Genomic DNA, 24,992 nt, shown 5'->3' with positions numbered 1-24,992 from the left:
AATGTTTGTTATCATCATCATCACCTCTACCATATTATTATTGTTGAAGAGGTTCTATAAAATATTTATAACTCCTGGTATGTATGTATGTATGTGAAACTGACTGATATATAAAGGTTATTATAATGAGCATAACAGCTTCCTGGAAAGAAAGAATAGAAACCTCCAATTTCTCCAGCTAAAACCTATCAGGGAAACCCTAACAAAGGCCTAATAGCAAAGGCAATGAGGGACTATCTGATGACATCAGAAGAGAAAAAGACAGGTCCGCTGTTCCAAGTGTCCTGTCTGGCCATCATAAGGACAGGTGGTGCCATGGAAGTAACTCTGAATTGAAGTGAGTGAGGTGGAATGATGGGAATATTACACAATATTATACAATATTCTTGATTTATCACAATTTGGTTATTTTGCTTGCTTGTTTGTTTTTTGTGTTTTTTGTGGGGAGATGTGTGGGGGGGTATATACTGCATTATGTCATCTCTTCTCCTTTAAGTAACGTACCAAGGTCACACAACTATTATGTAATAGTGCCAGGATTTAACCCCTATGTGTCAGGCACCAGTATCCAGTGCTTAAACACTACAATAAAACGCTGTTATGGCAATCCATGGGCAGAAAGATGTGTTCATATTTATCTTGTATGTATATGGTAGCAGAACTCAGATGACACACTCTAACCTGCAGGAGGTGAGACTATGGGAATTATTTTCAAATATTCTGCCAATGGTAACTGATAGAAAGCACAATCAACATAAAATTGAATCCTAAGTATCCACTAGCCAAAAAGTAGTATAATCTCTGGCAAGTTACTTAAATTTAATCTAAGCCTGTTTCCTTGTCTGTAAAACAATATTTGCCTCATCTCTCAGGATAGTAGACAGAAAATAAAGCACATGAAGTACATAATACAATAATTAGTACTTGGTGACCCTCAATAAACAGCAGCTCCTATCACCATCATCATCATCATGCCTTAACAATTTGATTTTAATTTTGAATATCAATATAAGAATGCTTGCTTAAATAGTAAAATTACTAAACTTAGGTTCCACATTAATAGTCTTAAGTGATTTTGAAGAATGAATCAGGATGCACCTCCTCACTACCTCCCTGTTCCTGGTCTATGGGGGAAAAAAAAAAAAGAAAACTTTGCTGGTTATGTTTGGTGATAGCACTTGAATTTTCTCCCTCCTATGTTAGTTTAAGAACTCTATTTTTAGAATTCAAATTCAATTTAAATTTTCACTGATATGTTGTTTAATTGGTACATATCACATGTTTTACATTAAAATTAAATAAGTACTAATAAGAATAACAATTAACAATGATTTCTCCTTGTCTATGAATAAACCATATTTAGAAATCAGAAAGCTTATACAATGTATCTGGAACGCTGTTGTTGAACCTATTGTCTAAGAACTTAAATTCACCAAAAATCTGTTATCGAGCATTAAGTCACAATACTCTGAGGGAGACCCAAAGATTATATTCTATCCATTATTCAAGGGTGCAAAGAAATCAATGATATGGAAGAAATATATGCTTTATGCATCATTCTACATCCAAGGAGAAAAAATAAAATGAGAACCTGCAAAGATTCCTGAATCAGCTTTACTAAGAAGAATGAGCAAAATAAAATACGCTTAATTAAAACAGAGAAAGCTAGCATTAAGCCTTTAAAGGTCATCTCAGATATAAACATATAAATTAGTTCTACTTAATGTCTTTAATCACTAGGAAGAGGGCTGGCCCTGATTAACTACACAAAATAGGCCACTCTCCTTATATGCACATTTAGCAACTCTCATTGAATGTAGAACTCTTTATCCATAAAAAACATGGTATAATTTTAGTGAATTTAGTTGTGACTCCCAAAACCCTTTCTTTTTCCACTGTGTCATAAATGGGAAAATGTATCAGCCACTGTGGTAAGTAACCTCACATATATTATTTCATGTGTTCTTAAACACATTTAGAAGAAGTGAACTGTCAGGCAAGGTCACATATGTCGTACATGGCAGAGGCTGCAGTGTCTTGTATCCAGGTAAGCCCAGCTCCAAAGCACTGAGATTCTGGAATTCTAGCTCATCTCTTTTAGTTATTTATTTTTATTTTAAATTTTTATTTAACTATAGTTGATTTACAATATTGTATTAATTCAGCTATACAGCTTCAGATTCTTTTCCATTATAGGTTATTATGAGATACTGAATATAGTTCCCAGTGCTATACAGTAAATCTCTGTTGTTTATTTTATATATAGTGGTGTATATCTGTTAATCCCATACTCCTAATTTATCCCTCCCCCTCTCCTTTCCCCACTGGTCATCATAAGTTGTTTTCTATGTCTGTGAGTCTGTGTTTTGTAAGTAAGTTCATTTGTATCTTCTTTTTAGATTTCACATATAAGTGATATCATATAATATTTGTCTTCCTCTATCTGACTTCCTTCACTTAGTATGATTATCTCTAGGTCCATCCATATTGCTGCAAATGGCAATATTTCATTCTTTTTATGGCTGAATAACATTCCATTGTATATATATACCACATCTTCTTTATCCACTCATCTGTTGATGGACATTTATGCTGCTTCCATGTCTTAGCTATCGGCTCATCACTTTTAAATAAAAGAAAACTGTTTCTCATTTTTAGACTGTTTTCTGAGGTAATAATATCAAGATAACTAAGATTCACAAAATGTTTTAAAGCAATATAACTCTAAAGCTAAAACAAGGAGAAAAAGAAAGCATTACACAGTCAGATTTCTTTAGGCTGGGAAAAATTCATAATCAAGAAATAAAAGCCAATGCATGATCAATATCAAGAAGAATGTGCCTGTAGTATCCCAGGTCAGACTGGTTTTTCTTGTTGTGTTTCTGTGTGTAGATGTTTTGTGCCTGTTAAATAACCAAAACAGGTGTTTCAACTAAACTCTGTGAAACCCAAATGAACAAGTACAGACAAGTATATGAACAAGTCCAAAGTTTTCTTAAGCTACAATCAGGAGTGGCATGGTGAATTTATAACTTTCCCTATTCCTTGTTTTACCATGATATACTGAATTAGCTAATAATGCATACTTATTAATATCATGTATTTCTTTAGTCTACTTACCAATTATTCATAGCAGAAGTCAAAAACTAGCTTTAAATTGCAAGAATATGGCTTATACATTTATGTAAGGAAGACTTTCTCAAGGTTTATTAGAAAATTTCATATTTACAAAAATTTAACAATTTACAAATGTTTATAATAAGAATATACCCAAATGGTTACAAATGACAACAAAAATTAACACTGAAGCTTTCAAATATTAGGATTTTAAAATTTGATGTTATTTTAAGAATCCTTTTATCCAGATCATATAAAAGGCATTCACTATGAAGCAAACCCTAAATATAAAAACCAAATTTGTTTTATATAAAAGGGCATATTTTGTTTTAATAACAATTAAAAATATTTATCACAGAAAATTCCCTTAGTGTAACTCAACTGTTAGAAATAAAATTATTTCAAAAATTTACATCTGTACTACTTTAATCTTTACCACCAAAATCATGTTCAACTTTTCAGGAACATATATACATCTCACAGTTATTTTAAAGGAGTTACCACCAGTCTCTTGCCTAGGTCTCTACGGACAGGTAAACATTGGAGACCCACCTTGTGCTGTTCAATGGCATCTATCCACTGCTGTCTGTGATCTGGATCCTGAGCACGAAGATACCAAACACTATCATTTACACTAATATCAAAGCGACATTCATCAAAATCGTGAGGCTGTGGACAAAAAGGAGAAAAAAAGCAAAGTTAATTATATTCTTAGAAGTGCTACACCCTACAGCAAAAACATGAACATACCCATTCTAGCTGGTGGGAGATTCTCGTTATTCTTTTACTTTTCTACTCAAATAATTTTTTTGAAGATATTTCAAATAAAGAGCACAACAAGGACATAGTTACCAAAAACTAAGTTTCATTCACTATTCCCACAAATGAGTTGACACATAAACTACAAACATATTAAAAAAAAAAAGAGATATTTTTCATCAAATACTTTGAGTTAGTTTAACTAGTGAGAATACTACGGAAAGCACAATTTTAAAAAGGGCCAAAGTAAGTTTTATGAAAGACGTTTACTAATTTTTTTCCTGCCTCCATTATTCAAAAGTAAATTCTCATCATCAATAGTTTTATTTCATTATATTTGATAAACAAGATATTTTTATAACATTAACAGTTCCTCCCAAGTATTTCAAATTAACTTCTAGGTTTTTACACATCTTGGATCGCAACAGCCAGGAGAGCTTCCAGTGAAAAGCAAAAATAAAATGAACTTTACATCAGACCTATGTTAGATAGCTAGAGGAAACTGCTTCCATCAAAATGTAAACATTAGTAAAAATGTCAACTATTTGGTTCAGCGTTTCACATTCTTCATAAGAATATATAAAATAAATATTTTATATACTTGTTTTTCCACCAATGAATAACTTCAAATATGACAGGATCAATTTCACAAATACCACCTCTTCTTCTACTGGATAAAGCACAATCAATTTCCTCTCCTGTGAACAATCTTAGCCTTAGAGGACAGAGAATCCTCTCTGGTCAATGTAACAATAAACTTATTTGCTGAACACAATCTACATATTGTGTTTACTCTTTCCCCCTTTGACAGCATCAATCTTTTATCTCTTTATCAGTTTAACAAAAACAATATGAGATAATTCCACAATGTCTTTAGCCTATGAAACAATTTCTCTTTTAAGATTAAGACAACAATTCATGATTCTGACTGGCTAAAGGATACAAGTTAAACTTTCTGAATCACTATGTGATGGGCATCATAGTTAGGACTACATTGAGAGATAGAGTGTGCTACAGAGAAAAAAGGAAAAAACAAGACAATACATACCCCGCTTCAATAATTATGAACACAGAAATACATAAAATACAACATTTAACACTCATAAATATAATGACTATAAATTTAACTGAAAGCCAAATATTCGTAAATCTTAAGAATGGAATCCAGTTATTGAGAAAAGCTTCTTGGAGGAAGGGAAGCATATATACTATCTGAAGAACTAAGTAAACAATTTATCTGATCAGTCTACTGTTCTAAAAAGCACAGAGGTTTTAACACTTTTACTTCATCATGATTATTATATTTCTAGTGACTATTCCTGAAAATGTTTTATATTTTATATTATGTTCAATATTCTCATTAAAGCTTTAGAAAATAAAAAGAAGTAATACATATAACAGTCGTCCCTTGTTTTTTGCAGGGGACTGTTTCGAGGGCTCCCCTCGGATACCAAAATTTCAGATGCCTAAGTCCCTTATATAAAATGGCTCAGTACAGTCAGCCCTCCTTATCTGAAGATGCTGAGCCAGCGGATATGGAGGGCCGCCTATAGTTAGAAATTTACTAGTTTCTCCAGCAAATACTTTTTCCAGCTTTTATACCTTCAAAATTTCCTCACAATCTTCCAGAGAGTCCAATGCCACATTTTAAATATTCCTAAAAACAGGAACCTGCTATTAAGCCTTCTCTGGGTGTGAGTGACTTAATAAAACCTGAAATCAACGTAAGTAAACTTTGCCATTACTAAATCTGTTAAGTATATCAATTATGATTTCTTCTCTCTCTGTTTCAAAGTTTCGATATATGGAGAACTTTAAGCTTTTAATAGATAAAGTTATACATAGGAATGGAATAAAATGACAGTCTACAAATCTAGAATTAAAGAATTTGAAAATTTCATTTGAATGTCATACATTTATGAGATGCAATATCTCAATATCTGCTCAAAGAGATAGAGTTGGCAGAAAGTGTACATAAAGTAGCCATTTCTACCATCAACAATCTGAGGGATAGGTGGCAGAGAAAAGAGATGTACCAATTTTCAGGTGATAGGGAGTTTGTGAATAACACAGAAGGCTTGAATCCCTAAAAAGTGAATAAGTGTAGGAAGCTAAGTCTACAAGGCAAAAGAAATGACAGATTTGTTGAGGTGTGTTTAGGGGGATAAATCAAAGTCTAGACAATAAAGCTTACATCATGTCTCAACACACACACACAATCCCCTTAAACACATAATACAATAGTCTCCCTTTACCTAAGAGGAATACATTCCAAGACCCCCAGTGGATACCTGAAACCACAGATAGTACCAAACCCTATAGATACAGCTTACCCATAAACAATGCTGTGATTAGGGACGTGGACCCTCTGCACAGTAGAAAGCCCAAGTGTCTTACAGTCAGTCCTCTGCATCTGGGGCTCACCAACCTTGGATTCAACTACTCTTGCATTGGGTAGTACTGTAAGTAGTATTTACTAATGAAAAAATTCCGAGTATAAGTGGACCTGTGCAGTTCAAACCTTCGTTGTTCAAGGGTCAACTGTACTATGTATTTTCCTATACAGGTATTAATGAGCAGGAAGTATATACAGCATGGATATACTGGACAAAGGAATGCGCCACGCCCTGGTAGGGAGAGAGCAGCACACAAGAGATTTCATTATGCTACTTAAAATAACATACAATTTAAAACTTATGAATTGTTTATTTCTGGAATCTTCCATTTAATACTTTCAGACCTTGAAGGTAACTAAAACTGCAGAAATCAAAACTGCTGATAAAGGGTGGGGTGGGGGAACTACTATAGACAGGCTGCTTCATTCAAACACAACTGATCTTGTCTTTATTTAGAATTTCATTGTTTTGTTCATTACGCATTACTCCAAAAATATGCATTAAAATAATATTTATCTTGATTACTGAGTTTTTTGATGCTCTCTTACATTTTACAACTGAGGTTAGCCCCTCATTGGTCTCATCCTAGTCCTAGCCCTGACAGATGATTATTAGAAGGAAACAAATAAGGTATAAAGGCCAAAAGTACATGAAAACTACAAGACGTGGTAGACTGTAAGAGATGACATGAGCTATCTTCAGGAAAAAAACCAAACAAACCATAAACTTTAAGGAAGAGATAAAGCAGCAGGCAATGAAAAATAAGCTAATAGAGCTAAGAAAAAACAAATGAGTTGAAACCACATCAGAAGCAGCAATAAAAAGCAAACAAAGCTAAAAGGGGCATGGTGAACAGACCTGAGAAAAATACAAAGTGAAAGAAATATAATAATGAGTGAAGAAGGAGGTCAAGCAAATGATTTAACTGGTGTTTTGAAAGGGGAAAATTTAACAAGTGTAACAAAAAATTCAAGGATACTATCTTTTCTTTAAATAAAATATTGAAGTTACAGATCAGACATACTATGCCCAGGAAAAATCAATCTGAAGACTTATTCTGTGAAATTAGTTTATTTAAGAATAAAGAAAATGCTATAGGAACAATGTTTCTCAAGCTTTTTGCATTATCACCCCCCACCCCGAGAAAAATAAATTCTCTTTAGTGAGAGAAAATAAACAGTAAGAATTAAGATTTTGTCCAGTAGGTTCTTCCTGGAGGGCCACTTAGATATTGTAATATCTAAGATTATTTCACTTTCCCAAGAACCAAGTATCAGCCCCCACTGAGAATGAGAATGCATGCTTATGGAAGAAAGCCGACTACATAAAGGAAAATGTAGGTGGGCCTCATTCTTTATCATGTCAACAGTCACTGTTAAGGATGAAAAATAAACCAAAAGGTGAAATGGCATTTATATCCATTCTTTGCCTGTCTTGTTAGTTCTTAGGGCCACTATAACAAAAATACCATAGACTGGGTAGCTTTAACAGAAATTTTTCACAGTTCTGGAAGTTGGAAGTCCAAGATCAGGGTGTCAGCGTGGGAGGGCACTCAGTGAGGGCCCTCTTCCTGGTTTACAGATGGCTGCCTTCTACGTGTGTCCTCATATGGAGGAGAGAGAGCTCTCTGGTCTCTTCATTCCCTCATAAAGGCACCAGTTTCACCATGGGGGCTTTACTCTCATTACCTCATCTAAACCCAATTATGTCCCAAAGGCCTCACCTCCAAATTACCATCACAGTGAGAATTAAGGCTTTAATATATGTCACAACATCCACTATCAAAAGAATCTTATAGGAACAAAAGAGGCATAAATCCACAAAGAAGAAGAAGAAAAAAAGTTACCAACAAAATTTAAAGTTGGAATGTGATAAATGAATTAGCAGGCCTGAAAATGCTGAAAAGTAAACATCTACAAGGGAAAAGAAGACAAAACAAGCCAATTTGTATTGGAGGCATCAAGTAGTCCTAAAGATAAAGGCATGGGGAGAGCTGAAAACAGAACTGATCAAAAGTCATTAAAAGGTGCAACTAGAACCCTGGAACCCCATTTGCCCATCCCTCTGTGCAGTAACATTAGAGGCCCCACCTCTCAGAGAGACGATATTAGGTATAAGAAGAAGGGACATTCCTCCACAGCAGGAGGAAAGGAAAAAAAGCAGTTAAAGTATTCATGTTAAAGGATTCCTCCCCTTACTTGACTCCCAGAAGGCTTGCACCCATGCTTGCTCATTCTACCTCCTTCTGCGTATAAGGAAGATTCCTATATTTCCTTCTATAGGAAAACTAAGTAATCCAAGAGAAAATAGTAATAATAATAAAAAAATAGTAATAATATAGTAATAATATTTAAGGGTTTCCTACTCAGGCCCTTAATCAGTATGAAAATTCTAAACCGTGAAGATGAAGAAATAATTACCTTTCAGAACTGGAAGATATGCTTCACCAAAATGAAGGAGTAACCAAGAGAAGTAAGAGGCAATTGAGATCCAGGAAAAGAAGCAGCAAAGGGACTTCCCAGGAGGACATTAAGGAAAATGCCAGCAGCAGAATTATGCAGAAGACAGAAAAGTCTAGATTAGAACAGTACAACAGGATGCTTTAGAAAGGATTTCTCTAGTGGGAGAAAAGTAGAATGAAAAGATTATCTAAAAAGTTAAACTCAGTGGAGAGAGTGTAGGAAGATTTAGCTAGAAATTCAAAGAAAGTCAACCAAATTTTTAATAAACTTTGTTGGTATATAATTAATGTACAATAAACTTTTCCATTTAAAGTGTACAATTCAGGACTTCCCTGGTAGTCGGGTGGTTAAGACTCCACGATCCCAATGCAGGGGGCGCGGGTCTGATCCCTGGTTGGGGAACTAAGATGCTACATGCCGCGCGGCATGGCCAGAAAATTAATTAATTAATTAATTAAAAAATAGTACAATTCAATGTTTTTTTCACTTGTATATAACCATGAAATCACTGCCACAGTCAAGATGGAAATGTTTTCATTTCCATAACCCCCCAAGGATTGCTCATGCTTGTCTGCAGAACATTTCTTCCTGTCACCAGCTTCCAGAAACCAAAGATCTGCTTTCTTTCACTGTGTATTAGTTTTCACTTTTTCTAAATTTATATAAATTGAATCAGATAGTATATACTGTTTTTACTCAGTATAACAATTTTGAGATTCATTCATATTGCTGTTGTCTTATATAGCTCATTCTTTTTATTGCTGAGTAAATTATGCTGGATGTAACATATTCTACTTATTCATTCACACCTGTTATTGGACAACTATTTACAGGTTTTGGAATTGTGAATAAATTTTTTGTGAAAATTCATGTCTTTGGGCATAAATTTTCTCCTCTTTTGACCTAGGAATGGGCTGGCTGACTCATAAAATAGGTATACAGTTAACTTTAAGGAAATGCCAAAAGTAGCTGCACCATTTTACATTCTCACCAGCAGTCTATCAAAGTCTAGTTACTCCACATCCTTGCTTGGCTTAATTATGGACTCTCTATTCTGTTCCATTCATCTAAATGACTATTCTTACTCCAATAACACTGTTTTGATTATTGTTGCTTAATAGTAAGTCTTGAAATCATGTGGTATTAAGTCCTCAAACTATGCTCTTTAAAAACTGCTTTGGCTAGCCTAGGCGGTTTGCATTGCATAATATATATTTCCAGAAAAATTTTAGTACCAATTGCATTAATATCTTAGATTTTCTATAGATTAATATGGTAAGATGTGATATCTTAATGCTGAGCCTTCTAATCTATGGACATAATATCTCTCCAATTATTTAGGTCTTCTTTATCTTGACAAGCTCACATAGTTTGCAGTTTACAGTGTACAAAGTACAGTATACAATGTTAGACTGATTCCTAAAGTATTTTTTTATGCTACTGTATATGAAATTGCTTTAAAAATTCAGTTTGCTTACAGCATATGATAACACATTTCATAATTGTATATTAACCTTATATTCTACAAACTTGCAAAATTCACATAGTAGTTCTAAAAGCTGTTTACCTAATAAATCTGAAGGAATCTACAGCAGGAGTCCCCAACCCCTGGGCCACGGAATGGTACCGGTCCTTGGCCTGTTAGAAACTGGGCTGCACAGCAGGAGACGAGGGCCGGCCAAGTGAGCAAAGCTTCATCTGTATTTACAGCCGCTCCACATCACTTGCATTACCACCTGAGCTCCGCCTCCTGTCAGATCAGTGGTGGCCTTAGATTCTCATAGGATAGCAAACCCTACCATGAACTGCACATGCGAGGGATCTAGGCTGCGCGCTCCTTATGAGGATCTAATGCCTGATGATCTGAGGGGGAGCTGAGGCAGTGATGCTGGCACAGGGAAGTGACTGCAAATACAGATTATCATTAGCAGAGAGAGGTCTGACTGCACAGAGACCATAATAAATCAATTGCTTGCAGACTCTTATCAAAACCCCATCAGTGGGCTTCCCTGGTGGCGCAGTGGTTGAGAGTCCGCCTGCCGATGCAGGGGACACGGGTTCGTGCCCCGGTCCGGGAAGATCCCACATGCCGCGGAGTGGCTGGGCCCGTGAGCCATGGCCGCTGAGCCTGTGCGTCCGGAGCCTGTGCTCCACAACGGGAGAGGCCACAACAGTGCGAGGCCCATATACCGCAAAAAAAAAAAAACAAAAAAAAAAAACCCCATCAGTGAGTGGCAAGTGAAAACAAGCTCAGGGCTCACACTGATTCTGCATTATGGTGAGTTGTATAATTATTTCATTATATATTACAATGAATAATAGCAGAAATAAAGTGTATAATAAATGTAATGGGCTTGAATCATCTCGAAACCTCCCCTCCCATCCTCCCCTCCCTCCCATCCATGGAAAAATTGTCCCCCACGAAACCTGTCCCTGGTGCAAAAAAGGTTGGGGACCATTGATCTATAGAACAATGATGTCATCTGCAAATAGTTTTACTTCAGCCTTTCTGACCTTTATGCCCTTTTATATCTTTTTCCTTCCCTTACTGAAATGACCAGGATGTCCAGTACAATGTTAAACAGAAGTGGTAAGGGCAGACATCCTTGCCCTATCTCTAATCTTACGGGAAAGGCATAATATATCACCATTAAGCATGATGTCAGCTGTGGGTTTTTGTGGATGCCCTTCATTAGGTTGATGTTATTTCTATTTCTAGTTCCCTAAGAATTTTTATTTTCAATCTAAAGGAGTACTGAATTTTGTCAAACAGTTCTCTTTTCTTGTCTGTCTCCCTCTACCGAAATTTGTTATGAATTTTTGTCTTTAGTTTGTTAATACAGTGAGTTAAAATGACTGATTTAATAAAATATTAACCTTGCATGTCTGAAATAAACCCCACTTGGTCCTTTTTATATACTATTGGATTTGATTTGCTAATATTTTGTAAAGGAATACAGTATTTATGTCTACCAGAGATACAGAGCTGTAATTCTATATTCTTGCGATGTCTTTGACAAGCCTAGGTGTCATGGTTATGCTGCCCACATAATGTATGTTGTAAAGAGTTTGTAAAGATTGGGATTATTTCTTTGAATATATGAAAAGAATATACTGGTGAAATTATATGGATGCGTTTTCTTGGTGGGGGGGAATCAACAAATTCAGATTTTTTAGACATTGGTTTATTCACATTTTTTGTACCTTAAAAGCATTAAGAAGGAAAAATATAATCCTATATTTACCCATATATTTAGTTTTTCTGATGCCCTTCATTAGTTCCTAAAGATCTGAGTTTGCCTTTGGTGTATTTCCCTTCAGTATGAAAAACTTCCTTCAGCATTTCTTGTAATGCAGGTCCACCCACAACAGGGTCTCTTAATTTTCCTTTATCTGAAAACATCTTTATTTCATTTCATTTTTAAAGGGTATTTTCATTGAATACAGAATTGTGAATGGAAAGTTTTTTCTTTCAACATGTTGTATCTTCTAGCCTCTATGGTTTCTAATGAGAAGTGTATGGTAATTTGAATCACTCTCCCCCAATATATGTGTTATTTCTCTCTGGCTACTTGCAAAATTTTTTAACTTTGGTTTTTACAGTTTGACTATGATTACTAAGATTATCCTGTTTCATGTTTGTTAAGCTTCTTGAATCTGTAAATTTATATTTTTCACCAAATTTGGTAAGCTTTTTACTATAACTTCTTCAAAAAAATTTTTACCCTCTTTTCTCCCTCTTGAGACTCATAAAACCCATTTAATTAGAAATTGCCCTAGAGATCCCTAAGGTTCTGTTCATTTAAAAACAAAAACCTCAAAACCTCTACTAATAAGAATGACTTCTTTTGCTCTAAATTCAAACTCCTGATTTTCTGTCATCTTTATGTACTGTAAATCCTATACAGTGAATGTTTTTCATTTCAGATATCATTCTTTTCAGTTCTAAAAGTCCCATTAGTTCTTTTATACATTTTCTTTGTCTCTGCTGAAACTGCCTACCTTTTCATTCATTATAAGCATATTTTCTTTTACCTCAAATAATTATATAAAAGCTACTTTAAAATCTTTGTCAGATAATTCCAACATCTAATTCATCTTGAACTTCGCATTCATTCATGTCTTTTCCCTTGAGAACATGCTGCAATCTCCTGGCTCTTTGTATGCTGAGTAATTTTGAGTTGATCTTGGACATTGCGAATGTTAGGTTGTGAAGTCTGGATTCTGTTATATTACTCTGAAAAATAATGTTTTTGCTTTAGCAGGCAACTTTTTGCTTAGACTCAAATGGCCAATTCTGTTGTATGTTTAATGGGCAGCATCTAGGACCTCATTTCAGAAAGCTTTCAGTCCTGCCTGCATACACATTGCTGAGGGGACAGGTACAAATTTGGGCAGAGTGTTATACTCAGAATCTGGGGTTCCCCTTCTTTGGCTCTATTTTTCCAGATTATTTTATTAACTGGGCCCCTTTTGGTCCTTACAGCTAAAAAAATGGCAGTTTTCTTTAAAGGAGTTTTAGCTCCCCCAAGTCTCTGCCATGGTAGCAGTGACTCAGGTAACACTTCAGACTGCTTTCCAACTGCCTCATGCATGCATGGTGCAGGAGTCAGCCAGAGACTTGGGCAGAGGTTATACACACAATTCTGAGTTCCCCTTCTTGGCTTCTCTTTTGTGGGGTTCCCTCATTCTCCAGCAGCCCTGGTTGTACCAGGTACCTTTCCCAGGTTCTGCTGGTGAAAGACGCTGCCTGGTTTTCCTGTTGAAGTTTTAGCCACCCAGTGCCACCACTATAATGAAGATGACACTTATTCTACTCATTGCCAAATAATCTGTCCAACACTGAGATTAAAGTCAAAGACTTTAAATTATCCAAGCAGAGCATCTAACTCTTTTTTACAAATAAATACTAAATGACTAAATGTTAAATCTTCTTTAACAAGGAAATAGTCAAATCCTATCAGATTCAAACAAAATAAATCAATCAGTACTCTAAATTATAAGCAACAGAAAATGATTCTTACTCAAGAAGCAAAGGAATTTATTTAGAAGGTATCAGGCAACTTACATTGTTAAGAAATATGAATAAATGAGATCAGAAATGGAAAGGAACCAGGGAGATTAGGCAAGAGAATCCCAGCTGAGACTGCACTGTGGGTGCCAGCTATATAGACAGGGCTGCTTCCTCTTCAGGACCTTGTGAGCCACTACTGGCACTGCTGCCACCACAGACTGGATGCTGCAGCTGCCAGCATCATCAGAAGAAAAACTTGTCTCTGCTTCTCCATATGATTCTGCTCCACAATCAAGGTAGAGCTAAGGGAGACAAGGAGGGGTAGGTAAGGGAAGGTAGTGTAACAGCAGTCTGATTGGTTCAGCCTAACTCATATGTCCATATTAACTAAGGGGAGTTCAGTGGGTGGAGGGATACTGGGGTGGGAGGGAAAATTGAGTATCAGTCTTTTGCAGATTCATGTGGGACACCTACTCCGACTCATGGTAGGGCATTCTTCAAAAGCAGAGAGGAGAATTTGAAAGAGCATGCCACTTATTAGCCTATTGTTTTTTTTTTGTTTTTGTTTTGCGGTACGCGGGCCTCTCACTGTTGTGGGCCTCTCCCGCTGCGGAGCACAGGCTCCGGATGCGCAGGCTCAGCGGCCATGGCTCACGCGCCCAGCCGCTCCGCGGCATGTGGGATCTTCCCGGACCGGGGCAAGAACCCGTGTCCCCTGCATCAGCAGGCAGACTCTCAACCACTGCGCCACCAGGGAAGCCCTAGCCTATTTTTTTTTATATCCACCCTTCTATACTGTTTTGTGCTACTGGATTGGGATGCTGCAAACTACATTTCTCCCCTGCTAGCCTCCTTTGTTAGGTTCTCCCAATATGGGCAATATGCTAGATGGAGTCTGGCAGCCAGGAAGAAGGTAGAAAAAACATGTGCTTTTCTTTGTCTACTGCTTCCCCTCAACATCTGCCCACCAAAGGTCCTTAGCTCTGGCAGTGGCAGTCAGTTCCAGTCTCCATATTCTTTTAGAACTCCCTGAACCAGCCTCATCTAAGTGTACAGCGGTGGGGGAGGACAGGCTAAGTAGCAAGCTTATTTGTGCCACAGAAGCACAGAAAGAATAAAAGAATGAGAATCAGTAATTTGGAGCTCCAGGTTCCTCTGAAGCTACAAACAGAAAGACTGATTATAAGAAAGAAACAATTAGTCTGCCTATATACCATCTCTAAAAATAGCCCAATTATCCCTCTAGCAGAAGATTAGAGGTTTTCTATTTGGGTATGTTGAACTAAAGGAACCCTTAAACTAACGGCGATCAAGGAAAGCTGAAAAAAAGGGTGCAATATTTAAAACAGGAAGGAAGATTAAGGCAAAGTCTATACTGAATAATAAGACCCCCACTCCCACCCCAATCTGATATCATTGCCTACCCAAAGCAATCAAGGCTTCCAGACATGGCTGATTCCAGGACTGGAACAGGTAAGGTACACAATGAACTTGGAAAATCTTGAGCCTAAAGGTAAGGAAGTGCTTTTGGAGATGGGGAGGTGGTCATGGGTGGAATGTCGAAAGGACCAAAGAACCAACTCTAAGGGACTTCAATTAGCCAAATCAAGGGCAATTTGATCATCAAAATACATAAGTACAGCAGTGGATTGAATAATTCAGTAGCTCACTGAATAATTCAGGAATATATGAGTCCATTCTATTAACAAATAGGACAAAAAGAGAGGGTTTTTAAAAAACAAAAACGAAACAGTAGAATGCTGACTGATAAATGTGGAAGGGGTTTATAGAGCTGGAAGATCTCCATTTTGCAATCATTATAGAAACGATTGGGTGGGGCAGGCATCATAAATGGTCACTAAGTCAAAAACGGAAAATTCTGATGAAGAACAGGATTTTTACATGGTCTTAAAATGTCTTCCCAGGGAGCTTACATTCTAATTTCAAGGAGAAAAACAGTCACTATAAACAGAAAAACTGGACAATCCCTTCACTGGATGATTGAAATTAACATCACATATGAGAGGCAAACAGAAACATGTGCCTCTGATGTGACACCCTGAGAAGGACATCACATCATTTTAGTACTATTTTGCCAGGGATGCACAACCTGAATCTAACCATGAAAAACTATAAGATAAACCCCAAATGAATAACATTCTATGAAATAATTGGCCTGTATTTTTCAAAAATATGAGTGTCATGCCAGACTAAGAAAGGCTAAGCAACTGCTCCAGATTAAAATAAACCAAGAGACATGACAACTAAATGCAATATATACTCTGGACTGGATTCTGTACTGAAAGGAAAAAATATGCTATAAAGGAAACTGTTGGAACAAGCGATAAATGTATACTGTAAATTAGAAAAAGGTATTATATAAAACTTCCTGAATTTGATAGCCAAATTACATACTTAGTAAGAGCATATCTTTTCTTTTGGAAATTACACACTAAAGTATTAAGGGGAAAAGAAGTATGATGTATGCAACGTATTCTCAAATGACCCAGAAAAAGTGTGTGTGCATGTGTATGTGTGTAGAGGGAAAGAATGATGAAAGAAATGTTGTAATGTTAAAATACTGGTGAATCTAGGTATTTATGGGAGTTATCTACATTACTCTTACAACCTTTCCGTATGAAATTATTTCAAAATAAAGGTTACATAAAAAGATACCAGTAGTCAACTCTACCCTTTCTCTACTCACAACAGTCCCCTCTGACAGCCAGCTGCTTTTTTTTCCCCTAACATCTTTATTGGAGTTTAATTGTTTTACAATGGTGTGTTAGTTTCTGCTTAACCACAAAGTGAATCAGCTATACATATACATATCTCTTCCCTCTTGTGTTTCCCTCCCACCCTCCCTATCCCACCCCTCTAGGTGGTCTCATAGCACTGACCTGATCTCCCTGTCCTATGTGGACAGCCAGCTGCTTAATATCTCCTTACATCTCATTGTTAAGGGGAACCAATGTCATCAAATATTTGAAAAAACTTCTAACATTAAAATCAGACTAAACACGGCAGGGGGGAAAAAAAGGAATTCTGAAGAAATCAATGATGTGAGGACCAAAAGATAAATTTACACACACACACACACCATACATGCACATCCATGCACATACAAACATATACAACTTGTAACTCCAAACAGGCCCTCTTCCCTGATATCTTGACTTTTAGTTAATTGCCTCCTCCATCTTCTCTTCAGTGCCTAAGAGGCAGCTCAACATATCCAAAACTGATCAGCTGATTCGCCTCCCTATACTTCTCCTCTTGCAGGCTTCCTTCCACATTTCTGTAAATGGTAACTACTAGTTGCTTAGACCTGAAGTCATCTGACTCCTCATTTTCCTCACACCTCATAAGGAATTCATCAGCAAATCTGCAAATCTTGTCTGCTCTACCTTCAAAATAAATCTGGAATCCAACCATTTCTCATAATCTTCACCAACGCTACTCTGGTCCAAGCCACCATTGCCTCTCAACTGGATTACTTGCAATAGCCTCCTACAGCTGCCTGATTTTATTTTCCTGCTTCCATTGCTGCCTCCTACAATTTATTCTTAACACAGCAGCCAAAAGTGATCCTGTTACAAGGATCAAATCACTCCTCTGCTCAAGCCTCCAATAACTTCCCATGTCACTCAGCATGAAAGCCAAAGTACTTATAGTAACCTACAAGGCTCTACATGGTCAGGTCCCACAACCTCTCTGCCTTCTTTTCCTACTACTTTCCCCCTGTCTACTCCACTCCAGCCATACAGGCCTCCTTAGAATTCCTTCAAGTGGCCCAGGAGGGGCCTTTACAACTGCTGCTCCTTTCCCAGTTACCTATCCCCTGATTCCTTTTCCTCCTTGAATCTTCTATTCAAATACCCCATTTCACCCATTATAAAAACTACCCCCTTTTAAAATCTCTGAAATAAGGACAAATCTTACTTGATAAAACTAGAATTGGCAACGTGGCATATAAAATAATGGTGCATCATAAATTTAGTGGCATCAAACTCACTAAAATACAGTAATACTTTGCCAGAGAAATCTTCCCAGATTACCCTACAACAAAAGATGCTAAAATAACAAAACCTTCTTAACAAATATATGTTAGTTTAAAAGAGCAGACCCTGATAACAGATTCCCAGGCAAAGTCACTCTGATTAACTTCATGGCCCCCAACTGCACATTATCTTCCCCAAGATTTCTTCTGTTTTTATTTGTAAACCTAATTTGTAAACCTTCAGGAAAATATATAGGAAAGCGAATTATAAGTATTCACTATTCATTTCAACTTTTTTCATTTAACATATTGACTTGATATACCCTCTGGGTAGTTTGTCTCTTATTTTTACCACAATTTTGAGAATTTCTGAATAAACAAAACCGTCTCAATTTTTACCCTCAAATAAAGGCTACACCATGAACCAGGCAGCCCCCAATTTCTTCGTTTTTAATACGCTTTAACATGTGTGCTGTCCAATACAGTAGTCATTAGCCATGTGTGACGAATTTGAACTGAGATGTGTTGTAAGTGAGAATACACACTGGATTTGAAGACTTGGCATAAAACAAAACATCTCAGTAATAATTTTTATGACTATAAATTAGGATGATAATATTTTGGATATATAAAGTTAAATAAAATATAATAAATTAATCATTCTTAATGTGGCTACTAGAAAGTTTTTAATTACACATGTGGCTTGCATTTGTGACTCACATTATATTTAAATTAATATCTAGTGATAGGTAGTGATAGTGATATTTTGAGATATCTGTAATACAGGTAATGCCATGTGACACTATCTGTAATTTCTGTTGGTAAAAAAGTCACAGATACTGGCAATATTACTGTGATTTTTGTCTACATTAATAATTAAAGAAAATGCTAAATTTCACTTAAAAGTTAGTGAAAATAAAGTTGTAATCCTTTCCCACCATGTTTGCAAATCCCTTGTGGACTTGTAATGGAATTTTATTGGTAATTGTCTACAACTAAAAAAAGAACCTGTCCCAAGAATCATAAAAAGCAAACTTCTGCATCCATGCACATTTCCTATTATGATAAAACTATACTATTTCATAGTAAGTAAATTAATATAAACAAACATCTTTTGATATGTTGCACTCTACCTAAAATATATCTTGGCCAAAAATAACTTTATTTAGCTCCAGTCATCTTCTTCAATAATTCTGAATAACATCTAACAGTTTATGAAAATCAAATCCATAACAGAAATACAAAGATTTGCTCTTATTCAACTGACAGGCTTTTTATAAAGGCATTATGCTAGACACTAGAAATCATAATCCCGTAAAGGAACTTCTGCTCAAAATAATGTGATGGCAGAGTCCCAAATACACTATACGTTTGTAATGATAACACTACTGGTATGTTACAAAACTTTACCACAATTTATTTGACTGTGACTGTTTCACGATCAAAGTACATTTTAATGACCTTAACTTAGCTCTGAAAACTGATTCTTTCCAAGTCTTCTGAATAGTAATAACGACTTAATAACTTGAAAATATTCATGTCTCTTCCAAAACAAATTTACTTTTTCATAGAACTTGCAAATACAACGGGAATCTGTTTTTTTGGTTTTTTGGGTTCTTTTGCGGTACGCGGGCCTCTCACTGTTGTGGCCTCTCTCGTTGCGGAGCACAGGCTCCGGATGCGCAGGCTCAGCGGCCATGGCTCACGGGACCAGCCGCTCCGCGGCCTGTGGGATCTTCCCGGACCGGGGCACGAACCCGTGTCCCCTGCATTGGCAGGCAGACTCTCAACCACTGCGCCACCAGGGAAGCCTAGGAATCTGTTTTTAACAAGCCTTCTAGATGATTCTAGATGAACACTTAATGTTTGGGAACCACTGGGCTAATGGAAATCCTTCCACCTTGAAACAGGAGTGGGCAATTACTATTTCTCCTATAAGAATCAAAGGCACAAAACAAGATAAAAGCACATATATGAAAAGGTTAAATATACAATATAAGGTAATATTTATTTGGTTATGTATAAGGAGAGTATTATGACTACCAAAGGAGTTGACGTGCAAAATACCTAGCACAATGCTTACCACATAACTGCCACTCAGTCTATGTTACTTTTCTAAAAATCTTATAGTTAAGACAAAAAGACAAGGAGCGGTTCTTTGAAAAGTTGTGGTTTAGACTGAGCCCAGAGGAAAGACAGGTGTTTGATAATGGAGGAGGAAAAAGACATTTTATTCTAGGTAAACACAGAATTCAATGGGCAATGTTAGCAGAGAATGTCAAGGTGCCAGTCAGACAAACAGCCAGGTTGGTGTAGAGGATGTTCATCTCTTCTCCTTATAACTAATTATTCCATTTCTGAGACAATCGCTAACCTTAACAGTTTCCCAAAGTCTGAACCTTTTACACACATTCAGATTGCTAGCAATAATAGCACAACTAATAGCAATTTCTCTGCCCTTATATATAAACACTTGATTGATCTAAATGTCACATCAACTATCAAAGTCCAGTGAAGAAGCACTTAAGAAAATTAGATGGAATAAACCACCAGTCATGTCCATTCTCTTCTTGAGCACAGCTAGTCTTCTTGCTTTAGGAGAGTGGTTCTAAACTTTAGCACGCATCAGAATCATCTGGAGGGTCTGTTACGACAGAATGCTGGACCTCATAACCAGAGCTTATTCATTAGGTCTGAGGTGGGGCCTGAGAATTTGTATTTCTAACAAGTCCACAGCTGATACTGATGCTACTGGCCTGGATATCACACTTTGAGGACAACATCCTCTGCCTGTGTTCCTCTTATTTAATACTTCCTTGTTTTGAAATGGCACATTTTCCAGAAGAATGTAAAATGTGTGTTTCTTACTTATTATGAAAATTTTCAAACATATGCAAAAATAAAGAACGACCCCTACATACCACTATTCAGCTTCAACAGTTATTAACTCGTAGTCATTCTTGTTTCCACTATACCCTCACAAATTCACACTTCACTAAATGCATTATTCTGAAGCAAATTCAAAACATATTGCTCCATCTTTAGAGATCCAATTATGTATCTTTAAAACAAAACATTTTTTAAAAACCACAAGAAGTAAATTTTTTAAGACCTTCATATTTTAAAATGCTTTTATCTGCTCTTATACTTCCTTAGTGGTTTGGCTGGATACAGAATTCAGGGTTGAAAATATTTCCTCAGAAGAAGGAAGGCATGGCCTATTGCATTTTAGCTTCCAGGGTTGTTCTTGAGAAGTCCACAGTTACTTTGAATCCTTATCCTTTGCTGTGATCTGTTTTTTTTCCCTCTGAAGCATTCAGGATCTTCTTTCTTCTCAGTGGTCTGACTCACCTCAAAATGTTTCTTTTATGATTTTTTTTTCCATCTGTTATGTTGGCCCCTCCTTGGCCCTATCAGTATGAAAACTCATGTTCTCTATTTCCATAAATTTTTCTTGCATTCTTGCATTGATGATTCTTTTCTTCTCTGTTCTCTCTTCCTGAAGCTCCCATTGTTCAAATCTCAAAACTCTTGGATGATTCCTTTAATTTTGTCTTTTCTCCTATTCACTATCTTTTTTTCTTTTTTCTACTTTTTTGGGAAATGTCTATAATTCTAACTTCTGACCCTTCCAATTTTTTCCATCACTGCAACCATATTTATAATTTCTAAGAGTTCTTTTTTATACTTTCTTTTTTAAAAAATTTATTCTATTGAAGTATAGTTGATTTACAATCTGTTAATTCCTGCTGTACAGCAGTGATTCAGTTATACATGTATGTGTGTGTGTGTGTGTATACATATTCTTTTTCATATTCTTTTCTATTATGGTTTATTACAGGATACTGAATATAGTTACCTATGCTATATGGTAGGACCTGGTTGTTAATCCATTCTATGTAATAGTTTGCATCTGCTAATCCCAAACTCTCAAGCCATGCCTCCACCACCCCCCTCCTCGGAGGCAACCACAAGTCTGTTCTCTATAACTGTGAGAACACCTTAACTCTTTTTTTTTAATTATTAATTTTTATTGGAGTATAGTTGCTTTACAGTGTTGTGTTAGTTTCTTTCTGTACAGCAAAGTAAATCAGTCATACGTATACATATATCCACTCTTTTTTAGATTTCCTTCCCATTTAGGTCACCACACAGCATTGAGTAGAGTTCCCTGTGCTATATACACTAGGTTCTCATTAGTTATCTATTTTATACATAGTAGTGTATATATGTCAATCCCAATCTCCCAATTCATCCCATCCCCCCTTTTCCCCTTGGTAAGATAAGTTTGTTCTCTACATCTGTGACTCTATTTCTACTTTGCAAATAAACTCATCTCTACCATTTTTCTAGATTCCACATACAGGTGATAGCATACGATATTTGTTTTTCTCTTTCTGACTTACTTCACTCTGTATGACAGTCTCTAGGTCCATCCACGTCTCAGTAAATGTCACTATTTTGTTCCTTTTTATGGCTGAGTAATATTCCACTGTATATATGTACCACATCTTCCTTATCCATTCCTGTAGTGAAGGACATTTAGGCTGCTTCCATGTCCTGGCTATTGTAAATAGTGCTGCAATGAATATCAGGGTGCAACCATAATTCAAAAGGATGCATATACTCTTCTTCCTTTTTTATAGTATACTTTTTTAATTTTTTTTTTGGTTGCATTGGGTCTTTGCTGCTGCACATGGGCTTTCTCTAGTTGCGTCGAGCGGGAGCTACTCTTCGTTGCGGTGCGTGGGCTTCTCACTGCAGTGGTTTCTCTTGTTGCGGAGCTCGAGCTTTAGGTGCGTGGGCTTCAGTAGTTGTGGAACATGGGCTCAGTAGTTGTGGCTCGCGGGCTCTAAAGCGCAGGCTCAGTAGTTGTGGCACACGGCTTAGTTGCTCTGCGGCATGTGGGATCTTCCTGGACAAGGGATCGAACCCATGTCCCCTGCATTGGCAGGCAGATTCTTAACTACTGCACCTCCAGGGAAGTCCCAATAGTATACTTTTTGATTTAATGATTCCAAATACTCTTAGCTCTTTGGGAATACTAACAAATTTTCTTATTTTTGTGAAATATTTGAGTAATTTGTTGCCTAGTATTGCATTTACTCTCTTGATCTCTTTCATACTGAAAACTTTCCTCACATGCCTGGTAGTTGTTGACTGTTCATTTTTAAAAGTGGGGGATCTAAAAACTGATGGGAAGCTGTAAGGCCATGGATAGTTTAGTCAAAGATGGGCTTCACTGTGGGATAATGTAATTGGTCTACTTTGCTGGGGAAGCTCTCATGCTATCATTAGGTCTTTCTCTTGAGCTGGTTGGATTCTCTAGAAAAGACTCCAGCAACCTCCTGCCCTGAAAGTGAAAGTTTGTTAGCTAGTGTTTTGGGAACCAAGTGGGGAAGAGGAGTGGGATGGGATGGAGGAGGTTTCAGTATTCAGTCAGCATACTTAATCACCCTCTATTCCTTGCTTTCAATTTTTTTCTAGTGCCTATTTCCCCACTTTCCAGCCCAGAGATCACTATTTTATCCACCCTAAAAGAATAATACACCATCTTTTGTCAGGTTAGGGATGGGTCAATCACCCAACTGCCCACAGTTGGGGGAGAAAAATCTGGGGATGTGATTGTTTCTTAACCTGATATTTGACTCATCTTCCTTATTTACAACTTCCACTCCCAATTCTTATTTCAAGAGGTATCTGGTACTGCTGAAGTATTATATAGTTGTGATGGAAATCTAGTTCACAGAATTCCCAACTCATAGCTTAGGAGTTGGATTTCTCAGATCTACAAACTCACTTAGTACTGGTCTATGTTTTCCAGCTTCTAAAATTCTGTCTTCTATTGTCTCCTCACTTTTCTCCCTTTTGGGATTAAAAAAATTTTTTTTTTTTTTGCGGTACGCGGGCCTCTCACTGTTGTGGCCTCTCACGTTGCGGAGCACAGGCTCCGGACGCACAGGATCAGCGGCCATGGCTCACAGGCCCAGCTGCTCCGCAGCATGTGGGATCTTCCCGGACCGGGGCACGAACCCGTGTCCCCTGCATCGGCAGGCGGACTCTCAACCACTGCGCCACCAGGGAAGCCCGGATTAAAAAACTTTTTACCACTTACTATTCTTTTTATGGGCAAGGAGATAGAGTAGATGAATCTTTACCTGGATGAACTTCCTAATTTTTTAAAAGCCAAATGAAACCACTTGAAGTCCTTCATAACAGGAGAAAACCTCACTTTATGAAACTGGGTTTATACATAAGTTTTCAAAAATTATTACCCAACCCGATCTCCCACCCTCAAGACATTATCACTTTAGAGACCACCTTGATTTCTGGATGAGCTTCAACTGGTCATGACTTCTTGGTCTCTTGATTCCTTATAATCAATTTATAAATGATCTTTTTCTTTTTTAAGTGATAAATTCTCACTAGTGAGAACATATATTTTTAAAAGAAGTAATTGCTGCATAACATATATCTCTACTTGGGGAGTAAGAGCATATCTCATTCTTTTTGTCAGCTATGGTTTCCTTCCTTAGATGAAGAAAGGACAGAGATCAAGCCTACACAGCACTCACTCCAAGGAAGAAACTCAACAGTAATACCAGCTTCCCTGGTGAAATCACTCCCTGATGAGTTGTCAGCTTGTAACTTTAAATCTAAAGCTTTGTCACTTTAATTAAATGGCAGTGTGCCACTGTAGACCCAAACTAAAAAATTAAAATTAAAAAAATTGTGAGAAATGTTGCCTCCATACAAATAACCTAAGAAAAGAACTAATAATAGTGCTGGTATCTTTGGAAACTACTCTGGGAAATAAATAAGCTTCAAAGGTTCCTAAAAATTCAGCAAAATATATATTCAAATGTAATTTATTTTCTAATAACAGTGACAAAAATCAGTCTGTTAGGTTGGCAGAAAATATTTGCCAAATACATGTCTGAAATTATGGTATCTGGAATATATAAAGAACTTTCATAACTCAATATTAAGAAGATGAAAAGAAACAAAAGATTTGAACAGACATACCATCAAAGACATATAAATAAAAAGCAGATGAACAGATGTACAACATGGTTAGTCATTAGGAAAATGCAAATTGAAACCACAATGAGATATCACTACACACCTACTAGAATAGTTAAGATAAAAAACAAAACAAACAAAAAACCCAAAAAACTGGTACTGACAAAAATGTTGAGCAACTGGAATTCTTATACACTGTTGGTAGAAATATAAAATGGTAC

The 24,992-nt window shown here is 36.6% G+C and overlaps 1 protein-coding gene across 2 annotated transcripts in view; it reads right to left on the bottom strand.

Moving 5' to 3' along the window:
• CERT1 (ceramide transporter 1) overlaps nucleotides 1-24,992 on the bottom strand; it is a 129,158-nt gene that overhangs the window by 87,088 nt on the left and 17,078 nt on the right. For both annotated transcript variants that reach the window (XM_060009298.2, XM_060009297.1), the window contains exon 3: nucleotides 3,670-3,786. In XM_060009298.2, the coding sequence (XP_059865281.1) occupies nucleotides 3,670-3,786 (117 nt within the window). The remainder of the gene's footprint in view (nucleotides 1-3,669; nucleotides 3,787-24,992) is intronic.

Source organism: Delphinus delphis, chromosome 3 (genome assembly GCF_949987515.2).
Source record: "Delphinus delphis chromosome 3, mDelDel1.2, whole genome shotgun sequence".
NCBI lineage: Eukaryota > Metazoa > Chordata > Mammalia > Artiodactyla > Delphinidae > Delphinus > Delphinus delphis.
The sequence above is the reverse complement of the archived record's forward strand: the minus strand, read 5'-3'. Positions and strand labels throughout refer to the sequence as shown.